At 42.1% G+C, this 12,727-nt stretch overlaps 1 protein-coding gene across 1 annotated transcript; it reads right to left on the bottom strand.

Annotated features, from left to right (window-relative positions):
• Positions 1–373: 373 nt before the first annotated feature.
• On the bottom strand, positions 374–11,720 carry LOC111235879 (ligand-dependent corepressor-like). The gene is made up of 4 exons (XM_022764449.1): positions 11,591–11,720; positions 11,279–11,401; positions 6,978–7,068; positions 374–1,520 (listed from the first exon to the last, which is right to left on the bottom strand). Exons 1-4 carry the CDS (start codon positions 11,718–11,720, stop codon positions 374–376), a joined length of 1,491 nt encoding a protein of 496 aa, XP_022620170.1.
• Positions 11,721–12,727: the final 1,007 nt, after the last annotated feature.

Below are 12,727 nucleotides of genomic sequence, written 5' to 3'. Positions count from 1 at the left end.
AAGCCCGAACTGCATTTATAAGCAGAAGTGGTTCAGTGTATCAAGTTCAGAAAAAGGGGCGATTGGGTTTTTGGGCAAGGGATTATCAGCATGCTTAAGGAAATTTCATCAATTGTCATTTAACTAATGTCTTTATCTGCATTTGTTAAGCCCCTGGATATAAAAGCTAAACAAATGCTTGTACGGCGTCACTCAAGAGACGCTTGTTAAAAACCGTCCGATTAGTTGTTTCTCTCCAGTTTAAGAATCCTTCTCATATTTATCCCTGCGTTTGTGCTCACCCAGATACTGCAAAGTAAATTGGCACAAATAAAGCCCCATCCGTTTTCAAATTACTTAAGTCATTTGACTGAGGTTTACATGTGTAAGTCGTTTAGTCGATTGGTTTGAAATTGTCATCAATCTCTTCTTTTACATTGTCCTTGAGCTCTGCAGCTGCCAGCGGCGGGCCGTCATCTCGCGGGGTTGAGGTGGGCGTGTTCTCCGACTCGGTGGGAAAATCCTGGCCTCCTGCTTCCATCTTCATCATCAGCTTGAGCTTCTTCTTTGGGGGGTTCTTCAGGGTTCCCATGCGCTCTTTGACCTTGTACTCCAGGGTGCTGTGCGGGATGCCGTACATGTTCTGAGCCTTGGACACGCTCATCTTCCCGCTCATCACTACTGCTATGGCCTCCTCCAGGATCTCGCTGTTGTACTGGCGATAACGGCCGCGCTTCTTCCTCGGCTGCTTGGAGTTCGGGTCCCCTTCCACGTCGGAGGTGGAGTACGCTGGCCCAGAAATGGAGTGCTCCAATTCAGAGCTCCAGTAGTCAGATGCCCCATCCAGCAGGCTTCCAAGACTTCCTCCCCGGCGGTTCTGCTTAGGCAGGATGGCTCTCAGCTTCCGGCTCAAGGTGTTGTCCCCGTGGCCACCACCCCCGACCCCCATGGTGCCAAAGCTGTACAGCTCAGAGGCATGTGAGTCCCAGGAGAGATCCATGCCCCTAACTTGCGGGATCTTCAGGTCGACAGGAGGTGAGTGGCCCTGGTCTCTCTTGCCCTCATTGTGGTGGTGTTGGGCCTTGGAGACCTGATTGTGGTGATGGTGGAGGGAACTCTTGATGGAGAAGGCTCCGTGGTGGTTGTGGTGGTGATTCTCCAGGAATGCAGGCAGGTCTTTGAGGTCACTGAGGGCCCCACTCAGAGCTCCACTGGCCTGTTTTAGCTTCATCAGGCTCTCCAGGTGGGCCTTGCTTCCCCAGAAAGAGGAAGAGCCCTTCTGGCCAAGCAAGGAGTGGGACTGCCCATGATTGAGCAAGCCGGCTGACTCTAGATTAGCCAATGAAAGAGCAGCAGGTTGGCTCAGGAGGCGGTGCTTCTGGCTGAGGAGCTCCTCCTTGATACGCAGCGAGCGGGCCAATGGGGGCTTGAAGGAGTTGGAGCTGACATAGTTCTCCCTTAGTCCGTCCTGCAAGCTTCTCTGCAGCAGGCCATCCTCCTCATCCACCTCCGGCAGGGTATGCTCCACTTTCAGTGAATGTCTGGATGGAGAAAAAAAAAAAGAAAAGAGGATTTATTTCAGTGACAGAGACCAGGGTGCTGTTGAGAATTAAATGAATAATAATTGAACTTTCTACCATCGTAGCTATGGTGGCAAAAAAGGACCTTTGCTTAATCATTAGTCCAATCAGAGTTCACCAAAATCACTAGCAACAAAGCAAAACAACAAATGAATTGCATATGAGGAACTCAAAAGCAGCAGCATCTCTAAAGTCAAAGATTGTGCTGTCATTACGGCTGCATTTACTTATAAAATGATCACTCTGTCTCTGCCACAAGAGTAGAGAGTCGTCGTACCGGCAGCTCTCTGATAAGTAGCCAATGCTTGTCAAAAATGCCACTCGATTTGTTGCTCGTTGCTTTTTTGAAAAGAAAAAACCTTGCATCAAATAAGCCAAGTTGGCAACCCTGTGGGCTTTAAATGGCCCCCTGTAAATAGCCCTCTAATAATAATAATTCACTTTAAAAGGTCACAAGCCAAAAACCTGAGAAGCCTGCATTAACCTGTCCCATGCTTTGTGATTCCTATGTTTATTTATTGTTTATATTTTTTAATTGAGTTTTCTAAGTTGCCCCATGTCAGATGAATAAAGGTGTATTGAGATGAAATTAGAACATGTAATGCGTCTTCATGGCAACAAGCGCTGGTCTGCAAGCACCTTGCATTTCAATGTCTCAAATTTCTGAAAACCATCTCTGCCGCTGAAACATACACTTACATGCAAAGTGCCTCCACTTGAACTGCTGCAGCCAGTGCTCCTACTGCTAAGTAACTATAGCAACAGTGGAAAGGCTCTTTAAGAAAATGTTCCCTTAGGTTCATAATAACAGGAAATAGCCTGTCTGTCAAGTCAGTGGACAGCAAAGGAGGAGAAGAAACTTGAGGGAAATGCGGTATCTCTCTCTTTCGGAGACACATGGTGAGCTACAGTGCAGCTGACAGTGCAATGTGGGGAGTCCTCAGCACGAGCTTTAAGGCAGATTATCACAGTGGGCGGTCTCGAGCTCATTGAAAACAATACAGGGTTAACGAGAGGCTTTGGAGTCTACACGCTAATAGAGTGTTCTGTTACAGTAAGCATCCAGTCGTCGGGGGAGGCTGCGCCAGACAGTAATGGTGGATCTGAGGATTCAATGTGAGCATGCATTTGTGAAAATAAAAAGACCAAAGAAATGCACATAACAGAAGGGGGATCCCCAATGAGATGGATTTAAAGAGAGTCTCAGCATCTAGGTGTATGATCTATGTTCCCCAAACAACAGCGCAAAGTGTTCTGATGCTCAAATGGCTGTTGAAGGATGCTTAGTTTTATCTGGGAGCTGATATTCAGTTTATGAAAATGTGTTTTTGTACTGTAGATTGTACTGTATTCTTGTTGTTTGGGTAAAGTCAGTATTTACACCACCATAGGACATCAAAAACTACTCTTTTCTTTTGGTTTGCAGCTCCTAAACACCTCATGACCAACATCCTGAATAACAATAATATTATGAATTACTATAGATATTTTTTCACATTTTCATGAAAACGTAAAAGAATTTTAAATCAAAGGCGACTGACTTGTAATGCACACACTAACCCGCTGTGTGCTCTGGGGATTGTTTGGCTGTCAAAGACGAGCTGGTGTTGGTGGGGGTGGAACTACAGGCTCCACCTCCTCCTATAGTAAATATTACATGACCTGATCATTAGACACTCGCAGGGAGGCTTGGGGCCTTGGGTCCTTTGGGGCCTTAAGAACCCTCAGGCGGGAGACTGAGTCTTGTCCTGAGGGGGCTGAAGGTACGGTTTCTAATTTAGCTTTTACACCGATTGTGGAAATACTTCAACAGGCGAAAGGTTTTACCTGCGGGGCCCTCGCTCGTGGAGTGTGTGGATGCGGCTAAGATGTTGTGTTGAGGTAAAAAAGAAAGCCTGTGTGTATAAAATGCTATTTCTACACAATCACAGTCTCTTAAGCGCCTGTCTACAAGTTGACTCCATTAACTGGCCAGTAAAATATTGCAAATTTTAAGGATTCCCGATCTTCTGTCACTCTTACCAAACCTTCACTGATACAGAGTATTCAATGCCATAACAGATAAGAATAATGATTCACTAGGTTTATCACAACTTCGGTCTTAGTTTAGTACTTTTGAGATTACAACACCGAGATCTGGAAACATGGCTACACCCCGACACAAAGGTCCAAGGTAGCAACACCAGCAATCAAACTCAATCAAATCGAGCAGGTCAATGTGAAACCAGGACATTGTGTGTCTGTAATGGATGGATCTTTACAACAGGGATGACCAATGGCAAAAACAATAAAAAAGTAAAGTGTAATAAACCAGAAATATACAGTACTTTAAAGCTCCCAGTTAAATGCCAGCTCCATGACTGAAAATCCATGGCAGCTGTTGCTCCATTGATAAATTTCCGTCTGTTTGTTTCAATCTAAAACTGGTGTCGTCAGCACTGTTTTGGAGCTTTGTATCTGCGCAGCTTTAGCTCTCACCAGGAAGAGCCACTCATGTGGTGGTCCTCTGAGGTGCTTGTTAACTGTAATGTTAATGCAACACTTTTCACATCTCGGTTCAGAAAGCAGTTGGAGGTGTATTCACCGCTGGATCAAAGAGGCGCTGCCCACATGGTGGGCGTAGGTTTTTCCGTGCCCACACTGCAGCCTTGCCGCACTCGGGCGTTTGGGGCTACTCTGTGTATCGAACCTCCTCTAATCCATCTTTGACCTACAGATCAAAAGTATTCCTGGAAATGGCAGCCTCGACTAACGATTGTTTATTCCCTCCTTGATGCAAGAAACGAGTATGATGACTACTGATTCAAACATGACTTTAAGGCAGAGTAGATGTTCATCAATAAAAGATCAGGCTGCAACACAGAGCTTTGTCAATTAAGGCATTGACACAGAGACAAAAAAAGAAAAGCAGTCAAAACCTCCGCCATGTGCTGTTGAACTCTGGGGGCTGAGGATAGGGTCTGACTTACAGATACCTGTACAGAAGTATGTACAACCTTGCCATGAGACTGATGGTTGTGTAGGCATCGATCAGCTGAGCGAAACCAATATATAAGAGATGAAAGGTGGGAGGCATCGGCAGGACTCACTCGAGGTTGACGGCAGGGGGATCAAAGTACATGCCCCCAAAATGTAGGAAGACGTACTGTGGGCAGGTTGATTTCAAGACCTGCAGTCGATTCTCTTTAAGTCAACACTCCCAACTGCCAACAGGTTGTTTCTAGCCTTTCTAAACAACATTTGATTAGAGTCATAGAGAGATGTACGATGGAGACAAAGGAGAAAAGATCAAACCCAGTTCAACAGAGTTAGTATCATTCCTTTATCGGTTTGATATCTTCTGCAATTTTATCATATAAATTGTCTGACGATTGGGCTTCATTATATCCCGGACTGTTGTGATTAACCCATACAAGTGTATAAAACCTTAATTAACCGAACTAACCGACATGAGCAAGATTACGATTAAGAGATGTTAAATGTCGGTTTTGATGCTTTTTCTGGTTAATTAATTGCCGAGCCCCAGCTGACAGATTTTCACTCTTTCAGTGGTTTGGGATAAACATCTGCAGAAAGTCAAACTTCATTAACAGAAAAACTTAAATCCACCAACCAGTCAAGTTGCAGGAAATATGCTCATAATCTCCCCTTCCTGAATTACAGCGAGTCACATTTAACAATGGCCAGAAACGTGTTTTTGTGATGTCACAGTGAAGTTCACCTTTGACGTTCTGGATATTAAGTGTCACCACTTCATCATTTTTATCCTCATAGACATTTGTGTGAAATTTAGTCCCAATTAGTGTACGAGTTCTTGAGCTATGGCCGGAAACGAGTTTGTTGAGGTCACACTGACCTTGACCTTTGACCTTTGACCTTTGACCACCAAATTCTAATCACTTCAGCCTTGAGTCCAAGTGAATGTTTGTGCCAATTCTGAAGAAATTCTCTCAAGGCGTTCCAGAGATATCGTTTCCGTGGGAATGAAATGAACGACTGGAAAACCCCAAAAACGTAACGGCTCCGGCCACGGTTGTCGTGGGTAACAATCACCGTATCTACAGAGGAAGAGCTGTGTGGCTGATAAACATGAACATCTGCGACAGCACCTTGACCTTTTCTGTATACACACACACACACACACACACACACTGCATGAACTAATATCCATGGCTAGAGAAACATTTGCATGCATCTTTCAGTGAGGTATCTGAAGAGAACACAACACTTGCAGATGTGGTGCAGTGTCCATCTGTTTGGTGGTTTAACTCGCTCCCTGCGGAGCTGAAACTCAGCAGCGGATTCACTGTTTTGCTCGTCTTCACTTCATGCATCTTTTATGAAACTGTTCAAGGATCTTACTGATGTGTTTGCATCCCTTCTCCCGTTCAGCACATTTGATTTGTTGTTTGATTTGTGCTGAAATGCATTCAGGTGCTTTGAATAGAATATCAGACACTTTAACGACTTGTTTAAAGGAAAAAGCGACAAAGTTGAAATGATTTTGTTTAACAACGTTTTGCAACCTAAATTTTGGATGTTCCCCACCAGCACTTGAAAGCACCACAGACACCGCTAACACAGAGGCAATATCCTGCATCCACAATCATGTGAACTGGCTCTCAAAGTCAATGTTTACATTCAGAAGTGGCGTACATTTTGAACACTAGTTGACAGACCTGACAGTCACTTTACAGCTCTAATCTTTTATCACCCTAAATCAGAGCGATTCATTTGAAAAATCACTATTCAAACGTTATTGGTGACATTTGGTATTAGGTAACACCTGAAAACAAGGCTGTCTTACCATAACTACACCTGAAACTGTACACTGCAGCTTCAGTGTAAATACAGTACAACACCTTGACTGTTCCCCTAGAAGCATAAGGCACATCACTCTCTTTTCACAGTCTTTTTTAACACAACAAAAAGACGTGTATAAAACTTCTTTACTTGTGACCCTTTGAAGTGTAGAAATCTCTACTCGCTATCCCTTTATTTTCTTTAAAGGGATGTATGTGAAGTGTAAGCAGTCTAACCAGAGAGCCTCTTCTCAGAGGTCTGGTCACGGTAAAGCTTCCCAGTATTTCACAAGAAAGTGCTGCCAAAATATATATATATATTTTTTTCTTACTTCCTCATATAAAACCCGTTGGAGGTTCCTGGAAACTGAGGTTGAGTATCTACATCCCCATCTAAATCCTATTCACCAAAACTACATGAATTATTTTTCGGCAGCTGGAAACTGATCAGAATCATCAACGGCTCAGGCCAAATCTCCACACAGCATTTAGCCTTAAACTGACGAAAAGCTCTCTGGGAGGTGCGGCACGGCAGCAGTGACCGCTTTAACCTCAGCGCAGCAGACTGCACCCGCTCGGCTCACTGTGGCCAGTTTGACTAATCCTGTTGTCTTACCCTTTGACCCCAGACGCAGGGGAGAAGCCGGGGAAGGTTTTGAGGCTGTCTGCGCTGTGGGTCTTCTTGGTGGAGAGGTCCAGGACGCCGTCTGACGACGAACACACACAGGGACAAAAAAGAGAGCTTCAGAAAACACATTAAAAAATGCAGGAATTCACATATAAATACTTCTGATTATGAGTTTTGAGTTGTAAACTCAAGATTCCTCATTTTGTGAGCTTATTAAACAGAATGTAATAAACTGCATCTCAAGATTTTTGGGACTAATTCGTCTAATTTGGTGATTTGGCTTTAATATTTGAGCCGTAGCAAAGACGAATACTGAGTAAGGATCCATATTAGTTGTTACCCAATGTTCACAAGACTCGAAAAACTGTTAATTATAAAACTAATTAACAGTCTGCCAGTATTAAATGAGTGAAAATCTTAAGTAATACCAACACAGCCTCATAAAGCAAATTGATTTGTCGGCTGTACCGGCCTAGCAGAACCATTGTCAGGAAATTTATTCCACATGTTCATGACTCTATAAATGATTTTTTTATTATCTTTATATATATATATTATATCTGTTTACCAGTGGTAAGGTTAAAGTGAAAGATCAATAACCCAGTTTCTTCAATCATCTTGATGCAGTCATGAACACGGCCCATTTTCAGCCACGCTCTCAACACAACCCTGTGCATCGTTTTTATCTTGTCTGTTGTTTCTTGCCACATCCTGAAGATGATGATGATGATGATGATGATGATGATGATATTTTCAGACCTTATTTACCTTATTTACTTATCTTCGCCATCGGTCCAGTTTCGACTCCCCCGGTTCTCACCGGACACGTTTTAATGTATGACTATACATCGGTAATAATGTTTTGGATTGCAATCACGATTTGATTAACCTGAGCGGGAGCACTGTTACCACGGCAACCATATCATATTCCCAGTGTGAATGTGAGACTTCACTCAGTTTAAATTCAGCGCTGTGTATTAATCTTGTATGATAATCAAAGTGTTGATAGAGTAGTTGTGTTTTTTTTTATTTTAAAACATTTTTTCATTAGAAAAGATGAAAAACAGAGATATTTCAGATATTCAGATATTCGTGTGTGTGTGTGTGTGTGTGTGTGTGTGTCATATATGAGGCAGTTCACACTCCATATAAATCAGACTTGCAAATGAACAGTGCTGCGTGTGTTTACAACATTAAACATTTGTGGAAATTTACCTCCACAGCAAGAGATCACTTCTGTTTGAACAGTTTATTAATGAAATCATCATCATCATCTAATTCATGTTAACAGCTTCTGCAGCTGCTTATGTATGTGTGTGTATGTATGTGTGTGTGTGTGTGTGTGTGTGTGTGTGTCTGCACATGAAAATGACTTCTGCTTTTGTGTGGTTGTGTGGTGACAAAAAAACAAACAAGACTCTAGAGTTTAGTCTGTGTGGTGAGGGAGGAACTCTGTGGGACAGCGGTGAAGTCTTGGAAATATGGCAACATGCAATGTGTGAAATCTCAGTTTATTTGTGAATATGTTTGTCAGGGAATCAGGTCACCACACACATAACTGTGTGAAAATTAGTTTAAACTGAGCTGTTAAAGCTCAGTTTAAACTAAAAAAAAAAATATCTGGTTATTTTTCAATGAAATGTGGAAAAACTATGATTAAATATGATCAACATTATAAATATTAAACCCTGGTTGTAATTTTGACAGCTCGTATTTACCAGGACATCTTCCGTGACCAGAAAGATGTATACGATTTCAGGTTTTTTTCACAAAAATATATTTTACAGGCCAAAATGAAGGTAAATAACTTATTTGTCTCTTAGCTTATTAGTCTTACAGATAACACGCCACCTTTTTAAGATCTGAAATAACCTACAGTTTTTACAGGAATGAAACGTATACAGATAAAGACTCGTTACTGTCTCACTTATCATGAGACGCTTTTTGTTGTTTGATCGGACGGAAACGAAAACATTAGGTGATATTAAAATAAATAAATAAAAGCTGAATCTGGTCATGTGAACGGCAGTGTGTGCGTTCATGCAACACACACATGGTAAGAGTTTAAAATTAGGATCTTGGTTGAATTTTAATCAAAATGCACTCGAGTCAGAAAAATGTCCAGTGATAACAACCATGATTAATTATACATAACGAGTTACACTAATGAGGGCCTCCTCTGAGCTAATGAACATGTTAATTAGCATCTACATCTACATTAGTGTGCTTGTTTTCACATAACACATTGCTGGTAGTAATGAGACGTCCCTAAGTTACAGTATTCAATAGTTTCAGGGAACAGTTTCATCATCAACAGGCAGATTTACGCAGGTCTGATCAGATCATGATCTGCAGCTCGCGCCTCCACAGTGAGATGGTTCGGCCATGTTTCCTGTCATAGAGTTACTGTGCTCACTAGAATACCTGCACACGTGCGAATGGTAAAATCTGAGTTTCACAGCCTCTGGGGTCAGCACGAAAAGTAAAGCGCTGTTTCTAAAATAGCCTGTGAGACCTGGGCTCATGAGATATTTGGTAGCTTTTTAAAATGGGGTAAAAAAAAACAGAAAGAGAAAATGTATGGACCCTGTCTGCATGTTCTTAAATATTAAAGATTCTGTCATTTTTAATTCATATAGGTCAGAATGCGAATTACACAACAACAACCAAGGGGTAAACTTTTTCTCCAAGGTGAAATGGTACGGTCCACTTTAGGGGTGTCTGAATTCCATGCATGATTATGGGAAATATATTGTAATATTTACAGGTAAGAAGGATATACAAATGTTTCAGCCCCTGTTTTTTGTTTCTTTAACCTCTTTTTAGCTCATCAGTCTGTGAAGCACTTTGAACTGCAGTAACCTGGATTAAAAAGTGCTACACAAATAACGTTTGATTGATTGACTGAGAATGAGTGGGGCTGAAACCACACAGTCAACGTGCCATAAAGCCAAAACTATGAGCAAAAAGAGGTTAAATAAATTCAGAAGAGCTGCATAGCTCTGTAAATTCATTATCACACCCTTTCACATTCAATGTAGTCATTTGATTCATTGATAATGTAAAAGAAATTGATTCCTGGAGCATTAAAAATTGTAATTTTTCCTGAAAGTGCATCTACTATGTAATTTAAACGAGTGCGTGTATATGATCCAGCTTTGAGGATAATCTGTCAGAAGTCATCTAAAAGGTGTTTTGTGTTTGTGTGTGTGAGTGTGTGTGTGAGAGAGGGAGGGAGATAACATGTGAGCATGCGGTGGATGTAAATGCCTAAATCTTTTTTGCAAAAATTAAGGAGGCTTACTATAAGCAGATTCCAAAAAGCTGGTATTAAAAGTGGGTGACTGGTCACATTGTGGTGGCTGGTTGAAACAGTGAGCTGTCGCTTCAACCCACGATGGAAGCGCCGACCACCTGCTGGTTTAGTTTGATTAAACGGAGATTGAGTCCTGAGCTACATTTCAGAGCTCGGCGTATTGCTGCCCGCGCTCAATCCAAAAGTTGATAGCTTTTCAGTTATCTGTTCATGAGCCGAATGTGTACGCGTTGAACTGGAGCCTCCATGTGTGGAAAATGAATCAGCTCTTCAATAATCTGTCTGTTAACAGTGTCAAGGTGATTAGATATTTTATATAAACCAGAGTTTTATCATTGGATGCGCAACAGCAGCTAACAAAAACAAACAAAAACAAACTCTCTATAAACTTTTATGTTATGTTAAATATGTTAATGCATTTTCTTAACAGCTGAATTTCATAAATGTGACAATTTAAAAAGAGTAAAAACATGTGATTCCCTTCAGCAAATATGTCTCTTCAAAAAGTCGTCTTTATTAGCTATCATTTTGATAATCTGAATTTTTTGCATTTGTATTTATATCTATTTTTTCTTGTGTGTTTGCAAAATGCTGTTGTTATTTGTGTATTTTGTAATAATTATATTATTTATAGAAATTGAATTCAGATGGACTACCACCAAACTATTTCAAAAATGTAATTACATATGATGAAGTGCAGTTGACATGCTCCTAATAAACATGTGTGTGTGCAGCTGTATTAACAGCAATGTGAGAACTGTGGTTACACAGGCACATTGAGGGGACTGTCGTATCCAGGGACAAAAAGCTTGTGCGATGAGGTTGTTGATTTATTTTTGGGGTTAAGACGTTGTTTTAAGTGTCAAGAACTTTGTGTTAGTTTTAAAATAAAAGCTGGTTTAGACGTGGTGTGGTCATGTCTTAGACACAATGTCCCCATAAGTGACAAAAGCGAGTGTGTTATAGCTCTCACCCTGCTGGCTGGGCTCTGTGTCCACCTGGTTCTTCTTCACGGTGAGGTCCAGCGGGCCGTCCTGGTCGGCCATGAGAAGCTTGCTGAGGACGGGATTCTGTGCAGAGGCAGCAGCCGTACCCCCTCCCCCTCCGCCGTTACTGGCTCCCGTACCGTTGCTGCTCTGGGTGCAGGTGGGTGCTGAGGCGGCAGCAGCGGCAGTGGCGGCGTTAGCAGAGGTGGGGCTGAGGCCTGGCCCCGGGGTTGGGGATGGGGAGGAGGAGGCAGACGATGGAGGGGAGCTTGGCGCGGGCAGGGGCCCGGGCGGGGAGCAAGGGGCCGGGGCCAGAGACGCCACTCTCGGCAGGCTTTGGTCCTTCATGGTGCCGTTGGGCAGGGGCAGGTCGTCCTGAGTAGTTTTTGAGGTATATTCGGCAGCGAACTGGCGGATCATTCGCTGCATGATCTCACGAGCCACTAGAGGAATGTGAGGGTCTGAGAAACTTGGGAGTTCTGCGGAGAAAGAACACAGTAGAGCAAACATGTCAACATCCCATCCTCCAGGAATTTGTTCAGTCAGTGCCGTGTTCCACAGCTTATTTATCTCATTTCATCCTGAAAATGTAATCCTGATGCTTTACTGAAATAATCCAAAAATCACTTGGAAGCAGCACTTAATCCTGCCTATTGACAGCGATGAAAGCACAGTGATATCCGCCTGTACAGCACATTGTTGCTCATAATTCTTCAGGTGGGGCTCATCAATAAGTTAATTGTTTGCCGAATCGACAAAAAAATTAATCACAAACAATTTCGTTAATGATTAACTAAGTCTCAAATATGAGGATTTCCTTCTCTCTTTGAATATTTTGGGGTAATGGACTGTTGGTTGGACAAAACAAGTGATTTCAAGATGTTGCCGAGTATTTTTTGGCAAAATTGAAATCCATCTTTTTCACAATTTATAGGCTGAATGATTAATCAAAAACACAATCAACAGATTACCAGTCTCTCAGTGCCTTTGCCAGGAAATCTTGTTTCAGAGCAGTTTGCATTCAAAGCTCTCTATGACTGTACTTGATACTATAATACATCCTACATTTAAGTAACTAAAGAGTAAACAATGGAACAACGTACAAGCTGTAAAACAAGATGGCAGCGAAAGGCGGGAGGAAGATGGCGATCATACGGTATCGAAACGTACTGAATCGTAGCAAACCACATGATATCACATTATAGCACAGCAGACTGAATCAGAAATCTTCAGTTTGGGTTTTTTGGTCTTGCATCTCGTCATTTAGCGAGGACTCACTGTGTCATTTTACTAATACAGGACTGGAAAAACGTTTGGATTGAAAGCGTGAGGCAGAAAACACAGATGTCAGAAATGAACTTTCCATTATCCCCTGCTGTGACAAAACAAACCCATATCAAACACTGGTCATGGATCTGACTGGTTAATACGCGTTG

This window comes from Seriola dumerili, unplaced genomic scaffold (assembly GCF_002260705.1).
Source record: "Seriola dumerili isolate Sdu_G_001 unplaced genomic scaffold, Sdu_1.0 BDQW01000538.1, whole genome shotgun sequence".
Lineage (NCBI taxonomy): Eukaryota > Metazoa > Chordata > Actinopteri > Carangiformes > Carangidae > Seriola > Seriola dumerili.
Note: the sequence above shows the minus strand (reverse complement) of the source record. Positions and strands in the feature narration are given on the sequence as shown.